This window comes from Rhipicephalus sanguineus, chromosome 1, assembly GCF_013339695.2.
Source record: "Rhipicephalus sanguineus isolate Rsan-2018 chromosome 1, BIME_Rsan_1.4, whole genome shotgun sequence".
Classification (NCBI taxonomy): domain Eukaryota; kingdom Metazoa; phylum Arthropoda; class Arachnida; order Ixodida; family Ixodidae; genus Rhipicephalus; species Rhipicephalus sanguineus.
The window spans coordinates 147160163-147177594 of NC_051176.1; the positions used below are offsets into that span (position 1 = coordinate 147160163).

General features: G+C 43.5%; 1 protein-coding gene across 2 annotated transcripts in view; it reads right to left on the bottom strand.

Moving 5' to 3' along the window:
- The window catches only part of LOC119399847 (general vesicular transport factor p115), a 69625-nt gene that overhangs the window by 10957 nt on the left and 41236 nt on the right, over window positions 1-17432 (bottom strand). For both annotated transcript variants that reach the window (XM_037666725.1, XM_037666715.1), the window contains exons 13-16: window positions 17121-17302; window positions 10740-10858; window positions 3721-3859; window positions 1636-1748 (exon numbers count right to left, since the gene is read on the bottom strand). In XM_037666725.1, the coding sequence (XP_037522653.1) occupies window positions 1636-1748; window positions 3721-3859; window positions 10740-10858; window positions 17121-17302 (553 nt within the window). The remainder of the gene's footprint in view (window positions 1-1635; window positions 1749-3720; window positions 3860-10739; window positions 10859-17120; window positions 17303-17432) is intronic.

Consider the following 17432-nt stretch of genomic DNA (forward strand, 5'->3'; position numbering starts at 1 on the left):
GGTTGCTATTATCATAGTTTATAATATATAGTTGTTGTAGTTACTTAAATACACAGGCTGAAGTTGATGCACTTCCAGAAACTGCTGTCTGCTGAACTCAGGTGTGCACGTTCGAGTGCATATTCCGCCTTTGTGCCTCGCTTGTATCGATTAGTGTGCAATGCCAACCTGTGTGCAATGCCAAGTTCCAACACCGCAGATCTTGTGCAAACTAGGCCCATGCCGTTTCAAACACTTCATGCCTCAGTTGGTCACTCGTCTTGCACTACGGCCGCTAAAGCAATACTCACCAATGTATATTGTTCTTTCCAAAACCACCGGTACGCATGCTTTGTCTCTTTTACGTACATGCCTCACAAGCAAGATATCTTCCCAGATATCACTTGGTGTACAGCTCATTGGATTCGCTTGACAATGCACTATCTAGATTTGGCTACTATCGCCCGGTGAAGCTGATGCAGGACAATGCCAGTGTGCACCGTGTGCTCGCAGAGCCCAGCCAATATCGCACGATCAAGCATTCTTGTGCTGCATAATTACCGCAGTCACCACAGAGTGCCACCACATTCTGGCGCAGCGCTCTATAGTATGCTAATTTACACAGTGGCAATACTAGTGTGCAACGCAATTCCACCAAAAGTGAGCGAACACCTTTACAGAAAAAAAAGAAGAGAAGAGCAAGTTCATGACACGTGCCGACATAACGTCTTGCCCCTTCACCATCCCCACCTACATAGCTTCCGGCATGCTTATAGGGACAAAAGAAGAGACAAAGCGCTCTAAGCATGCGACAAATCCCTGTAACGCACCCGTATTTCGACGGATTAAAAAAGCTTTTGTGGTTATCCATTTGTGAGGCAATAAACTCTGATACTGAGGTCATTTGATGATTACTTAGAAAACTGGAAAAGTGTTTCAGGAGCAGACTTTGAAATAAATGTACAGAAAGCAATAATAATAATAATAATAATAATAATAATAATAATAATAATAATAATAATAATAATAATAATAATAATAATAATAATAATAATAATAATAATAAAACATACTCATAACATATGGCATGGCAAGTTTTGTTAGTTTAGAAAGTGCTTGAAGAAAAAAAGAAGCCCAGAAGGGTACTGTATTAAGCAAAAGCCAGCAGCACAGATGCCACGAAATTATGGTGCTAAACAAAAACCCAGTTGAAAATTTGAGAATTACTAAAACTCTGCTTATCTACCTTGTCAATGAATAAAATGGCATGAGAGGCCATGATATGGCCAACCTTTGGACATTACGAAGCGTTTAAAATGACTTCGTATTATACTGAAAACATTTCATGGCTTGAATTGAAGGTTGTAAAATTTAGTTAGCCTTTGTTATGACAACATATGTGGACTGCATTTATTAGAAAGCTGCAAGAACATTACTCAGTGCAGGTTCACCACATAAAGTTAAAGCTAACTACACAACTTTAAGGCATGTAGACAAATGCAGGACATTTTTTCAAAGGGACTTTTGCTTATGCACTTTGCCTCCGTAGTTTACCTTTAGTGCCACAGAAAGTTGTCCTCAAATGTAACAATTTCCGAGGGAGAGTGTCACAGATTATATCAGATACTAAATCGCTAGGAGACATAAAAGCCTCACCAGTTCCTGCAACACCCGCTCGTGCTGTTTTCGAAGGTCTTCAAGCTCTCTCTTGGTCTGGTCTAGTTCAGGACTGGGGCTCTTGCTATCCCCTTGGCCACCACCAGCCGCCACTGAAAAAAATGTTTAAATCTTGAGGCCTCAACTTGAGCTGCCTAGCCAGCTCGTCCATATCATTATTAAACTTCATGGCCATATTAGCAGCAGCATCTTGTTTGGTCGATAACAGTGGCTTACGATTAAATAATAAACATGCACGCAAGCTATCCACCATTACCAGAAGAGCGCGCCTCCAGAATATAACCAAATGCTGTAGCAATGATTTAGAATTGGTGGAAATGCATCAAACTGAAACCTGCTGCAAACCTTACTGCTTTACACAACTCTTCTTGATTGAACATTGACAAAAGTAGCTGTGTTAACACCTTATGAGCACTTTTTTTTTAACCAATGGTGAAATATATTGGCTGAAATTTTTTTTACGATGCAAATTGTTTTAATAACTTAGAGTAGCACTGACAAAAAATTGTGCATCTTATTATTTCTATTGCATCAATTAACCAATGACCCACTTATCATGGCTCAAGTCCTCGTTTGCTCAAGCAAACAATGATTAATTATTATGAGACTTTTCTAGCACCCAGTCGTAGTTTGGGTTTCAGAGAGCACGGAGAAAGGCGGTACCAGGGAGGTTTTACTGTAAACAGAGCTGGCCATGTCATCACATAACACAGTGACACACATATGCCGCACACACAGCAGAGAGCACACACAGTGATCATGGCAGCCAATACAAATTCTTAACGTAAGCTGTTGTAGGTAGTTCACATTAAATTTAAGCTAGCCATGCTGCGAGGTGCTTCATCTTGTGCTCAGTTGCTCAAGTATTAGTTATTAGTGTTGTCCTTTAGGCAGATGCCCACGAAATAAAAAAATACCACGTGATATGCCCGCTTGCGCGCCGTGTATGCAGTGTTCCCTAACTTTCCACGTGCAAACGATATGCTTCCCTCGCGGTGGTTCATGACAGTGATAAGCAGACACAGCAGTTATCGCTTGTGCTGCTGCAAGCAACATGTTCGTCATCGCACAGCCACCACCATCGTCACTGTCCTGCCGCCTTTAAGCGGCAGCGCATTCAGCCAAATACTACGGTCGTTTGCACACGAAACATTAGGGAGAACTGCAACCATGGCATGCAAGTGGGCATGTCGCATGGTGTTTTTTTTGTATTTTGCGGGGATCTGCAGGAAGCAGAAAAACACTAATACCTAATAGATGGAAAGTTAGAAACTGTCTAATCACTAATTGGATGTTATGCAAACCTATCTTAAACTTTCTAATGGGAATTTCTTGCCCAGCTTCTTTGCTTCAGAAGTTGGTTAATTAAGCTTGCATATAAAGTGATAAAGCTGAACACAATAAATAAATAGTGCGACTTATTCTTTGTAATAGTCAGCAAAATGCAATTGTTCGCATTGTGATAAAGTGCATCGGCATATTTTAAACCCTGGCTATAGTTAGCTGAGGTACCCGGTATATATTAATAATGTAAGAAATTATCTTATGCCTGCAGCGAATGGCTAGTGCAAGGCAACAAGAGAGTAACTAGGGAAGAGACAGACAGAGCACCAGCACCCTGTGCATCCAGGATATATTATGAGTGCATAACTGCCTCAATGGTACCATCGCAGAGCCGCACCTATCAACATATATGGCAACATTACCAAATGGGGGCCTGTTCCAAATACTTATGTTACATGAATGTACTCGTTTCAGCTGCTTTTGGCAGCTGAAAACTCTGTGCTGGTATGCAATGTGAATTAGCCAAGAGCCACAGTTGAACTACTAAGTGGTTTCAAAATTGAAACCATGAAGCCAGTCACCACAATTTTTAGACTGGTAGCTGAGAAGTGCTTACCAACTCTAATACACATATGCTGTTCGCTCATTTTAACTTGGTAGTTTTAATAGTGCAAAGGGTACAGCATCCATAGAATCAATCAGCTCAATGGTTGCTAAAAGTACAGTATGTGTCCACTCCAAACCATAGATGAACAACATGGCGGCTATGTGCGCCCTAACCTCTTTGTGCTTTGAGGAGAGCGTTTTGGTCCTTCAGTTGTTGCACTGTTTCCACCATTTCCCTGAGCTCACGTGTACTTTCCTGATGATCCCGCCGCAGCGTCTCCAGCTCTGAGGTCATGGATTTGATTCTTTCATCCTGAAAACAACATGGCCATGGTGAATGATGTAGGAAAAATAGCACGCAACTATTGCGCATTAAAGTGAGGGGGTAAAAAGCATTTAATAAGCAGATTTCATGTGGTCACGTGACTGAACAGCTCATGTGACCCAGCAGACGTGTCAGATTCGGAAGGAAGGATTGACAAACGTACGTCTTGAGTATTTGGCACAAGGGCCAGATATGGCCGAACAGTGCCATGATATTTGGCAATGAGTTTTCAACGAACCGTTTTTCTAATGGGAAAGAAGATTCCAAATAGTGGACGTAAACATGACACTGTACAATGGTCTAATATATATGCTGTAAATGGCATAATATGCATACAGTGAAACCCCACTATATTGAACTGGGGTAAATCGAATTATCCTTTATATCGAATTATTTTTTATTACGGCAATGCTTTAACGTCAATGCATAGGGCAATCTGCAGCCACATTGAACAAAAATAGCAGGAGCACTTGATATATTGAACATTGGGTAGCGGGAATCACCCGAAGAAGTTCGCTTTCTCTCACAAACATTTAGCATTTTCTCATGGAAGGGGACTTTCGCACATTCACTTGGGAGACTGAGCGTTGTGATTAGGAAGACGCTGCGCGGAGCGAGCAGAAACTACCGTATGTCACCACATGCTTTCACCCATGATTCCTCATCATTGGGTACCCGGCCCACCGTACGGGTACGGGGTCACCGTTCACTTGTCCGCTCCCTTTGTTAACACGATGGATGCTGTAAATGAGGAGAATCTGCTGTTTTTCGCAAAGCTGGTGATAATCAACACAGTCAAACTTGGGGAAAAGAAGCCTTATGTTGCCGCTGCATACAGAATCCCAAGAAGCACGCTTAGTATGATACTGAAAAACAAGGCCAACATTAGGGCTAACGCAGACTTGACGCTTCCGGAGCCCGACGAGTACGCACCTCTGCATATGAAGATTTTGAGGAGCAATTTATATTGATACCGTATTTTCTCACGTACAACCGTGCTCTTGCATATAACCCCACATCTCCAACTAGAAACCACGGAAAAATACAAAATTTCAAGAATAACAACTGTGTATTGCCTTGAAAATGTCTTCCTTACATTATCATGAGGCAGTGCCGTGAAGCCAACTTATGCCCCGAAATTTGCATTGTATGTACAATAATTTTCTTAAAAGTTGCATATCGAATTATCCGGTATATTGAACTAATTCCAGTCTTTTTTTGTGAGTTCGATATATGCGGTTTTGATTGTATAAATATATGATTCTGCCTGTGTCACAGCCTCCTAGTAGCAATGGAAATGAAACACCTTCAGGTTCATACCCAGCAGTACTAGTCATGTCACAATACGATTTCAAACAAATTTTGTGACTGTCGACTATATTACTCTGTTCAAGGAAAATTAAGGAAGCCACTGTCTCAAGCATGCAACAAGCTGAATATGTAGTTGTGGCACCTCCTTCATGAAAATAAAGCAGGGTTCGTACAGGTTTCCAAAGGAAAAATTCAAGGACTTTCCAGGACCTCTCACAAGTTTTTCAAGGACTCAAAGCGGCATGCAAAGTTACAATTTTTGTACTGGAAAATTTCCAAAATCAAAAATTTTATTGCACTTACAATAAATAAATGCGTATCACAAGAACAACAAAAATGCCTAGTCCTGATAACTTCTCAAGATCACGACATGCAATGGACGCTTACAATGTAAAAGAGGTCGAGGTTTTTGCAGTATAATCTTCAAGTTCACCAGACATACTCAAAATGTCCAGTGTAGCATTATTTCACTGATATAAAGATAAATAAATGTATGTTATAATGGTGCTAATAATGACTAACCTGCATTGCTTGGAAAGCCCAGAAGAATAAAAAGAACAGTTCACAATACACAACGAGCACTACCAACGGCCGCACTGACCTGAACAGTGTTATCTAAGCTTGTTTACCAACATCTCCAAACCATTCAGCTTAGTCTTGCTGCACTTCCGTTAAATTAATGTATGTAGGAATTGTGTAAAACATGTTTAATCCTGATCACTTCTCAAGTACAAGATGATAAAGTTCCCACAATGAACACATAACAGCTGCAGAGACTACGTCAGTATTCGCTGGATTGGTTGACCAAGCATTTCCAAATCATTTAGCACAGTGTTATTGCACTTATACCATATTATAATAAACAAAGTTATACCACAAATATATTTAAAATGTCCAGTCATCATCACTTGTCAAGTCCACAACACTGAAAACTTCACACCACACACAGAAAAGTCTAGAACAGCTGCTGACAGTTTTGTACTACATGTATTAACTGGGTAATATTCATTAAGCATCTCATAAACACTCTTCCCAGTTTGATTGCACTCAGTTACCCATAAAATGTACATCACAACTACATTATAACACTGCTTGATCACTTGTCAGGTTCAAAATATTGAGAAACAAAGTTTATGACTAATGTTCACAACTTCTGCAAGGACTTGTATAAGCTCAGTATTGTGCACCAATAATTTCCAGCTCGGAACACTTCTGCAGTCACAACAAAATACAAATGTTCACAACAAACTATAGCAGGTTCACAACAGCTGCTGGGACTTCTCTTGTATTAGCTGTATGATCTTTTCAGCTCTTCCGCTTTAGTTTTTGCAGTCCTGCGCAAGCTGTTGGACTTCACTACAAAGGTAATATCATTTGACTGTTCTGCTTTTTCTGAATAGCGATCAGCTGAACCAGTCAAATCCGCTACGACAGCTTCCAGTTCCTTTTTTTTCTTCTTCATGCTGTCGATCTCATCATTGATCAGACGCCTTTTTGAGTGCCTAGCGTCATCAAGTTTCTCCTGCTTTTGAGCCTCTGTGTGCAATGTACCGATTCCTTGCTGCTGATACTGACATCCGTAGTTCCTTCGTGATGGGGACACTTGAAATACCACCAGCTTTCTCTGCAGCGCCGCATATGATGCGTTGTGACACATAGGACAAGTCTGTGAGGTTCTCTACAACAACTTGACGGTTTATGCTAAACCCACGCTCAACTGTTGCTTGGCCATGGCTGAGAACAAGTAGCAATTTGACAACATTCCAAAGCTCACCATATGAGAAATTTAGGCCGATCAGCTCATGGAAAAATTCATCTAGCCTATTTGAGCCTTTCTGAAAGAGTCGAAGCTGATTCTTTTCCTGTTGCAACAACTCCGTGTATTCAGCTAAAACAGAATCTCGTTGCTTTTCGTCAAATCTGTGAGCTGCGGCGAGAGCATCAACCACTTTCCTTAGGCTTGAAAGACATTCATCTGGCTTGCAGCACATAAGCTGTGGGTCCAGGCAGGACAGGCCTCTGACAAGGGTCAACTTCAAAGGGCTTTTGTCGAGAATTTTTTTTTGTCATGGCCAGGGGCGTAGCCAGAAATTTTTTTCGGGGGGGGGGGGGTTCAACCATACTTTGTATGTTCGTGCGTGCATTTGTATGTGTGCATGCCTATATACGCAAGCAAAACTGAAAAATTTGGGGGGGGGGGGGGGTTGAACCCCCCAACCCCCCCCTTGGCTACGCCCCTGGTCATGGCTATCAGAAACTTTTTGCATTCCATTTTGAACTGGAACACATCTTTTGCACTTGCTTTGCAGTCCTTTATAATCTGCTGGCATGTGTGGCCGACGTCCACTTTTTCCAGCGAAACATGTTTGCTCAAATCTTCAATGTCTAGCCTCAAAAGGCCACTGATCCCCGTTGCAGACAAAATTGAGCATTTCATGAACTTCATGAGCAGCTTTCTTACAACTGTCTTGAGGTATCTTGCCAAAAAGAAAACCATAGGTTTGTCTACTTGTTATTCAACCAAGAAGGATCTGACAGCTGAAGCAACAATTAGGGCAAAGTTCAGCTTTGCCAACACAAGAGGGTCACGGAAGAACAGACACAAGTTCTCAAAAGAAGCGCACTTTGGTAGGGCGACATTCTTGTTCCTTGCTGCTTCTATGTATTTTCTGATGTCGCTCCAGAGAAGCAGGGCCCTTTCTATTACCCTGACGTTCTCCACCCAGCGATGCGCTACATACTTCAGTGGAAATGTGCTCTGCCCAGTTATGGCTGTAAAATCTTCTCTTCGTGCCGGGGAGTTGTCAAAGAGCATGCTCAGACTTGACAGTAGGACATCAAGTCCCCATATAAGGCGGGTGTCCCCCACGACACCCGCCTTATAGGCATTGTGGACTACGTGCAGGCCACATGTGCCGACATCAATGCACTGCATGGTAGTTTTCATGCAAGTCTGCTTGCAGGGACCTGAATAATTTCAAGTTAACATTGGGTCCATCCATAGAAATTTGGGCAATATTTCTAAGTGGTAAAGGTTAGAGGGCCTTCAACAACTTTTCCTGGATGTCGTCAGCAGTCGTATGCCCCATGAAGATAGATTTGGGATATTTTGTTGTCACGTTATGCGAGGAGTTCCAGTATCTCACGTGTACATCCATTTGTTTCTGGCGAATAAATTCATTAGTAGATTCATCAAAAAGGACGACGTAGCAGTCTGAGTTTTCAACCTCCCTCTGCAAAGCTGATTGAAAAAAAGGTCTAAGCCCGTGGCACGCTATATAGGAGCATTTTTTTCTCTCCACAGGAAAAACCTTTCGCAAGATCGTTATCAGGGAACATGCGCCTAAAGAGATCGGCAGCTTGTGAGGAAGACGTGTAAGAATAATGGCTAGTGACCACCTTCATGGTCCACAAAATTTCAGCGTCTGTGACCATGTCATGGGTCTGACAAGCACGATCTAAATTCATAGCCTGCGATGACACAGCGCGGGTGGGTCCTTCACTTGCACTAGCGCACTGTTCTGTCCTCGGGACGAGGTAGTTGAGTACTGCGCTTGCTCCCGCCGCCTTCATTGCACTAATGTGCTTGGCACTCTTCATATGGCTCTTCAGAGCCGACTCACCCATCGTCGCAATGTCGAAAGTTTTCCGGCATCGTTTACACGAGGCTAGGTGAGTGTGTCGGGTCCGGCGAAATCCATTTGTTATAGTAGTCGTGGCTAAGCCACCCGCTTTGAAACTTGCACTTTCCCGGCATAATTCCAGAGTTTCACAATTGATGCCGCTCACATTAAAAGATGGAAGCTGACCATGAAACTCCCGTTCTATGCGAGCGTTGATCACAACACAACGCACGTGCACCACAAATCAGATATCACACACAAAGCGCCATGCATGATGCGATGAAGCATAGTGTAGAGACTAGTTTAGACACGCACAGCACAAACACCTCGCGCTGAAATACTGTTTCCGAAAAGGGGAGTTTGTCAGGTCGGAGCCAATCTACCCCATTACGGAGGTCGCATTGCTCAGGAAATTCAAGTACTTTCAAGGACCGGAAAAAATTCCAGGTCTTTCAAGGGCCTTCAAAACGGATTTTTCAAATTCAAGGGTTTTCAAGGATTTCAAGGACCCGTACGCACCCTGTAAAGGAGCAGAGCATGCTCGAAACAAAACTTATGTAATCTAGGCTCATAAGTCAGGGGAAAAGACATGATTAGCAACTTGCGCACATGCCATGATTAGCCATCTTGATTGTACACAGTTTGGAGCTCACAGGTGATTGCTGCTAGACAGTCGACAGCCAGTACCGATTTAGTGTTCATTCACATACTAGTAGTATTAAAAAGAAAAGGGGACAGTAGAGAGAAGAGAAAAACAGGTGTGGCTGCAGGCACCATACCTGCCTCACTGTTCTGTAGGGACTCAAACAAGGTTACAGTGAAGCATGAGAAATCAAGAACAAATCACATTCAACACGAGTGGTAATGTGCCAGCTGCAGCCAAGCAACACTCTCAAGGAAGAAGCGGGGAGGGTTTGACCATTTCAGTTATGCACATACCCCCGGATCTCTGTTTGCTTTCTTTGCGAAGTGATAAAGCAATCGTCATTTCATGCAACATCATGGCACACCACTGTCCGTAGCTTTGTAAAGATTCTCAGTTTTAACAGCGAAGCTGTTCTTAATTGAAGCTTCCCCATCCGTTGGTGTAGCGGTGATCACATGGCCTCACAGTGTGGCAAGAGTGAGGCTCGGTAGGAAGGGGAGGGCTGCGCTGTGCTACGAGAGGCGAGGGCGAGGGTGAGGGCAGATGATGTCGAGGCTTGGAGGAGGGGCGAACCTTCGAGAAACGTGCCAAGATGGGGTGAGGGTGAGACTCAGTGGAGTATAAAAGAGCGTGTCAGTGCCAGTGCTCAGAAGTTTGCGCTTTCAAAATGGTGAACAATTCTCATTCTCTGGATGAAGAAGCCGCCCGACATGAGCGTCAGCGAGAGCTGACACAAGAATGGGCATGTCGTTGACGAGCCAACCGCGATGCTCGCACAAGAAAGGCTGAAGCTAAGCGTCAACGAAGGGAAGACTTGAAAAACATAGAAGTGCGATATAGCCTGATGAAGGAGGGGCATCAGCTTCGCTGTTTCAACAGTGTTCGCAAAGTGGAGCGGGCTGGATTTTTCCCTCTGTTTTCTTTTATCTTTTTTTAATCCAGCGAGAGCTGCTAGGCAGCACAGAGTATTATTGCTACATAAAGAAAACAAGAGAATTGAAAGCAGAGGGTACGTGCACTTCTCAAATGGCAGAACCCTCATCACTTTGTTGTTAATAGCATTGCACCAGCTAATGTGCACATGCGGCAGCTCACAGTGAGCGCAACAGTGCACATTTGAAGTGAATAACAATATGGGTCAAGTAGTGGAAGGGGTGAGGTTACATGCTAAAAGAAGAATGCCAAGAAATGAGATGGAAGAGAAAGTTGTGCACGGGCCCGATGGCCCCTTTACAAGCCAGACTCCGCGTGCAGTCACACACAAGCTTAAGTTCCCGTCTCGGCTTACCTGATCTCTGATAACTGTCTTGTATTGCAGCAGCAATGAATGCTGCTGTGCTGTCATGTTGGACTCGGGCCCATTCTGCAAATCTTTTGGCCTCGGTTGCACTGCCTTTATAATTGTTCCTGAAATGGAAAGAGATTTTTATTCCTTATCTTACAGTCTGCATTGCTGCACCAACAGTTATAGAAGTATGGCTGCATGAGTCAGCCACTGTAAAAATAGCCACTTCAAATGGAACTGAATTACTGTCACAGAAACCTTGCACTGAATGCCACTGAGTGCAAGTTGCCATTCTAGAAACCTTTTTGAATTCATCTCCATGAGCTTTAAAAATACATTCCTGTATTGAATATAAGGTACGCTGGCAATTAGAATAATTTAAAATTTAACATTACATTGTCAGCAATTAATGACAATTTGCAAAATTTTACTAGCAGTGCAACTGCAGCATAAGCAGGTGACACTCCACTTTGTGTGGCAAGAATGCAGAATTACCAAGATGATGTCAGTGTGAATGAACACATATTAAGTGACATAAATCCATAACAATTTATGTTAACCATCAGTCAGTACATCTGAAAAGTAACAATCCCCTTAAATATTATCCTTCAGTTAATCGGCTTCTGGACAAGTCATTCATTGAACTAACAGAAGTCTTTCCGTAAGGGCACATTTTAAAAAGGCCCTGCAGCACTTTCTGAACATAATCAGAAAACGTTGCCAGTCTCTTGTGAAGGCTACTACGAACATGCAAACCAGATATTATTGCATTTACAATTTCGTGTCAAAAGCAGCCAAAAATCGCTTGCTCTTTACTTCGCTATGTTGTCCAAACTACAAGGGCGGTCCGATAAGTACTTAGCCTCACCGCGACAGCGCGACGCTGTCGCATAAAACATATACTGACATTGAGTACTCTCTCTTAGAAGGACACATGGAAAGGTCCAGTCGAATTGGGCTCGCGGTTTACTTTTGGCCGCTTGAGGAAGCAGGTGATGTTCGTGTGTCCGTTAAAAATGGAAAAAGAGCAATATCGGTCGGTGATTCGATTCTTGTTTTTGGAAGGGAAATCGTGCAGCGAAATCAAAGAGCGACTGGATGCCATCTACGTGAGTCTTCTCCTTCGATAGCAACCGTAAAAAATTGGTTCAACGAGTTTAAACATGGTCGCACGTCGGTTTTTGATGAGCCTCGCCCAGGGGCCCCGCAAATGGTTACCACGACCGATAACGTGACAAAAATCCACGACCTCCTATTGGCAGACCGCCGACTGAAGGTGCGCGAGATAGCTGAGACAGTAAGCATCTGAAAAGACCGCGTGGGTCATATCCTGCATGAAATTTTGGGCATGAGAAAGCTGTCGGCGCAATGGGTGCCGCGTTTGCTCACTCCGGACAACAAGCGCATCCGTGAGACCATTTCAGAGCAGTGTTTGAAGCTGTTTAAGCGTAATCCGAAGGAGTTCCTGCGTCGTTTTGTGACCATCGACGAAAAATGGATCCACTGGTACACACCAGAGACCAAAGAACAGTCGAAACAGTGGACTGCACCCGGAGAACCTGCTCCGAAGAAGGCAAAGACTGTCGCATCAGCCGGAAAGGTGATGGCCACCATTTTCTGGGATTCTCAAGGTGTGATCGTCGACTACCTTGACAAGGGCAAAACGGTGACAGGACCCTACTACGCTGAATTACTGGGCCGATTCGACGCCGAATTGCAAAAAAAAAAAAACGGCCACATTTGGTGAAGAAAAAGGTGCTCTTCCACCATGACAACACGCCAGCTCACACCTGCACTGTCGCCACGGCCAAGTTGGTCGAACTGGGCTACGAAGTGGTGCCCCATTCACCCTATTCTCCAGACTTGGCTCCGAGTGATTCCGTATTGTTTCCCAACATGAAAAAGTCACTCGCCGGACAAAAATTTGAGTCGAATGAAAAAGTTATCGCCGCCACAGAAGCCTACTTTGCAGCTCAGGCGAAAACACATTTTTCTGACTGGATCAAGACGTTGGAGGATCGCTGGGTCAAGTGTATAGAGTTGAAAGGGGACTATGTTGAGAAATAAATTGACCCCATTCCAAAATTCTCGTTTTTCTTTTGAAGGCTAAGTACTTATCGGACCGCCCTCGTATGCAGCAAGCAGGCACATGCTGACGGATTTTCTCAGAGGCCACATGCCACGGCCACCCACAGGGTGCCGCTGTGTCCCGGCGCCTCACATGTCTGAACCATAAGTAGTGGCCAATGTGGTCAAAAGAAAAAAAATTGACTGGCACTTCACTTATCCAAGCTGACATGATTGCTCAGCAAAGGTGTTGAACACCATGGCAGATAGCATCACAAAATCAACTGAGCATCATGGCGGCCTTGACTCTAGTGCTCTCCTTCCTGGGCAACGACAGCTGGATCTTGCCCGGCCTGACACTTGCACTTGGCTTCCTGGACACAAACTGCTGGGCTCTGCCTAGTTTGGCATATGCGCTCGACTTCCCGGCTGAATGCGACTAATCCAAGATATGGATACTGTAATGGTCAAGGCAGCAAAAGGAGAGAGAAAGCGCATGGCTTGTGCGATAACTTCGCTCATACTTGATAAATTTTTGCAGCAGAAGATTCGTAAGGCAGCACAGTCCAATAATAAGGCCATGCTATGAATAATTTACAAAGGTGTTGCAGGGCCCCTTTAAGCTTAAAATCAAAGTTTAATGAATTACGGATCCAAAAACTGCTGCCAGTTTCAATACATTCGTTACAAGAATGTGCTGCAATATACATTTTGCTCAATGTAGTACAGGAAAAATTATTTCAGCTATTGCTAATTTGAAAATACAGATTTGGTCACATGAAATGACAGCGTCAAACATATATAAAAGTGTATAGGAATGTCAAATAGTTTTGTATGTCAACTTTATACTCATCAGTTAATACAAGAGGCTTATTCATGGTGTATGCCACCACTAGAATGCTTAAAGGGACACTAAAGGCAAATAACAATTTATGTCAGAGTGAAAGCTCAATGTATGACAACTTCTAAAACGGCAATATTATCAACAGCAGTGCCCCACTTACCGAGAAATTAAGCTAAATGTATCACATGATGAGCGCCACGAGTGGGACATTTTCGAAGTGATCCCGATGACGTATGAGAGTCTGCCTACAATTAATCGCTAGTAATCAAACTAGCTGCAATAAAAAAAAGAACCTTCTGTGCATCAAAAGACGTAATAAAATGCTGTTTGTTCGTTTCCGTTTGAGTCATGGAAAAAGGAACCTCTGTGGCGTTGCCATGGGGAACGGCGCGCGTGGTTCAAAGGTTCCGGTTTCGCCGAACTGCGCTTCTCCCGGCGCCCTGCTTCGCTCACGCGGTCGCGTCTCAGTGGTAGTTTCGGGATCGCGTACTGCCACGTGTGTTTTGCGCGCTCGGGAAAGTCGCTCTGATAGAAAGTTCGACAAAATGCCGCATGCAGCGACGCCGGCACTACGATCCCTCAGCAGCATACCGCGTTCATCGGGGCTCAAGTCGCTGAATTGGAGCCCAGCGTCGCGAGCCAATGTCTCATTGTCAAGTTCTCCGTCCACATCCATTGCGGCGATTGCGGCAAGCTTCGATGGCTTCGATGGCCGTTGTTGCTGCTGTGGGTCCCGCTACTTTCGCTCTGCTGCTACTAGTGTCGGCAGCCGCGCAGTAAAGGTGGGCAACGTTGGGCACGGCAGCAGTGACGTATGAAAGTCGGATTTCAGGCGGGTGATTTGAAGTGCGCTAACGCGATGCGGACCACTAGAACGTGATTTTATTTCAAAATAAGCACTTCCTTGGCATAAAAGTAGCACTACGAGTTTTCTGTACCGCTATTTCAACAATCAACGTCGACTTAATATTTGCCTTTAGTGTCCCTTTAAGTGCACCAGAGATAAGAGCACAGGAGGGATGCAAAGTACGCATTGATAAAGTGGTTGGAATAGCTTACACTGATATATGTAGTTCAATCTAAACAAAAAGCTCTAACTTCTGCATGCATTTTCCATATGCTTCTAGCAGGCTTGCAATCTGGCCCTATGCAGGTCCCATAAGGGACAAACTGATGGGTCTTTAGTATGCTTGTGCGAATAGTAAACTTTAGGCTCAAAGCAAATTCGAAGAGAATAGTGATTTGGTCAAATAATTTCGAAGCAAATTCAAATAGTATATATCACATATTATAAAGAAAAAAATTTGCATATTTGTAATGACCCAACTAACCTGCACAATATTCTTTTTAATTGAAACAAGGCACGTGCGAATGTCATTCTTTTTGGTTCAAAGGGAAGCGGAAGCAACTTTGAATAGAAGCAGGATTTGACTTTCGGTAGAATGCAAGTGATAACCTGTAAAATACGTTAAGTATTAAAATTTGCTATACTTAGAGCATATAAGCCGGTATAGCAAGCTTTTAAACTTAAAGAATGATGAATCGATGCAAGGGTACTGATTTGTTCATTTAACCTTGAAGTGGGGCTTCGCGGCAGTGCGGATTTCCCCTGGAAAGGTGTATTCACCGTATAGCACCTCTCCACTGCAGTGAAACTACCTTTACAGGGAGTTAAATGCAGGTTATACACGTGACGTGCAGCTTGCACGTGACGTCACAGACAGGTTCTCTGCGCTGGTTCACAAACATGGCAGCCACCATGACCTTTTTATCTCATTAGAGTGTGATTTCAGCGGAGGACACCCAGTGGTTCCCTCCCCGCGCATTCTTTTGTGCTCTCCCCGCTTTCTTCTGTTCGCCATCTGCACCAAGGGGGAACACAAAGGATTGGAGGGGGCACCGGAACTAATCTGATGTCACCCTTTCTTGCTACGCGCATTCGAGCAAGAGTTCACCCTGCGTCTCAACCAGTTGGTTCGCAAACATGGTGGCCACAATGACGTCAATGCAAGCTATGTATATATGTCTATTCGTTGATTTCGAATACTTCGAAATTTAAAATAATTTAAATTCGTTTCGAAGCGAATTCAAATACTGTAATATTCGTTTGAATATTCAAACTGCTCAAATATTCGCACAAGCCTAGTCGTTAGCATAGGTTGGCAAAAAAACTGGAGCTCACTCAGACTCAATCAAGAAATATATTTTGCTCTGAGGGCTCACTCGGACTCAGATTCCTCAAAAATTTCCTCAACTGGACCCACTCGGACTCAGGTTCACTAAATGTTTTCTCAACCGGACTCACTCGGACTCAAACTCACCACCATATTACTCAGCCAAACTCGCTCACACTCAAACTCACGGCTTGACCCGAGTCTTGGAAAGCCTGAGTGAGTCGACTCATGAGTACGTTGGCGTAAAATTAGCTATTTCGATCATGGTGCCAATGCTCTTTAATGAGAATATCACACATAATTGGTGCTCTACAATACGCCTTTTGATCTTGTACCTTCAAATACGAGTTATCAATGGTTTCAATCCAGTAAGGACCTTTTTATGAAATATGCAACTCACACAAGATATTTTATCAAGACCTTCCTGTGAAATAGTTCGCGGGGGAGGTCAAGGCACCCCCCCCCCTAAATCATGCCTCTGATCAATAAATATTGAGGTGGCGCGTGAACGCTAGTGCGTTGAGATATGCGTGAATAGAGCTTAGTATAAACGTAAGCTGATATAAAGCTGATAGTAATGCTGAAGATGAGTAGGTAGGACCATAGGTCGGCTACAATAGGTGGAACTCACTCAGACTACTTATGAAATGTATTTTGCGCTTGGGGCTCACTCGGACTCAGGCTCACCAATATTTTCCTCAACCAGACTCACTTGGACTCAGACTCACTAAAATTTTCGTCAACCGGACTCACTCGAACTCAAACTCACCAAGATATTACTCACTCGGACTCACTCACACTCAGACTTGCGGACCTATCCGAGTCGGAATGAGTCGACTCATGAGTAAGTTTGCCGACCTATGGTCTTTACTGCATAATACTAAATAAATATTTTTGTCATACATTGTGAAACATTTCAGAAACACTTAAATCAAGACTGGCTATGTTCATTGTATTCCATAGAAGTGGGCACAGTTTGAAGACTGGACAGCTTCAATTGTAAAATCTGCCAATAGACACCAACTAAAACTTAGCATAACTGCTTTAACTAGGCTCTCACTGTACATAAATATGTACCTACTCTTGACCATGTGGTGCTAAGAAGAAAATTCTTTGCCCTTTTACACCTTCATATTGACCAAAATGGGCAGCATAGTATACGAAGTTTCAGCAGATATACAAGCAATGGACAGATGGAACCAGTGTGTTTGCGTGTGCTCTTTCTTTACCACCCCCCGCATTTTTTGTTGTCCCTGAGGCAATATCTCCACACCTTCTAAAAAAGCACTGTTCCATTACCTTCAAGAGATTTGAAGAGGCGACAAAACTCATAGTCAAAAAACACTTCTGAAGGGTGCTTGTATTTGAGCTGCGGCTTCTGGGCTGCTTGACTGTAGCACTCCTGCTTTGGTATGGCCGCCAGCTTATCCACGAATGTGTCCAAGCCCACACGCTTCATCAGCAGCTGGCAGAGGGACTCCCTGTACACCAGCAAGAAATACACGAATGAACAAAATGCTACAGCCAAGATGAAAGGCACCTGATCAGCCTGTAACAGTATCAAAGAAGCGGTCTAAAAGTGAGCATTTATGACAGTCAGTAATAGATATG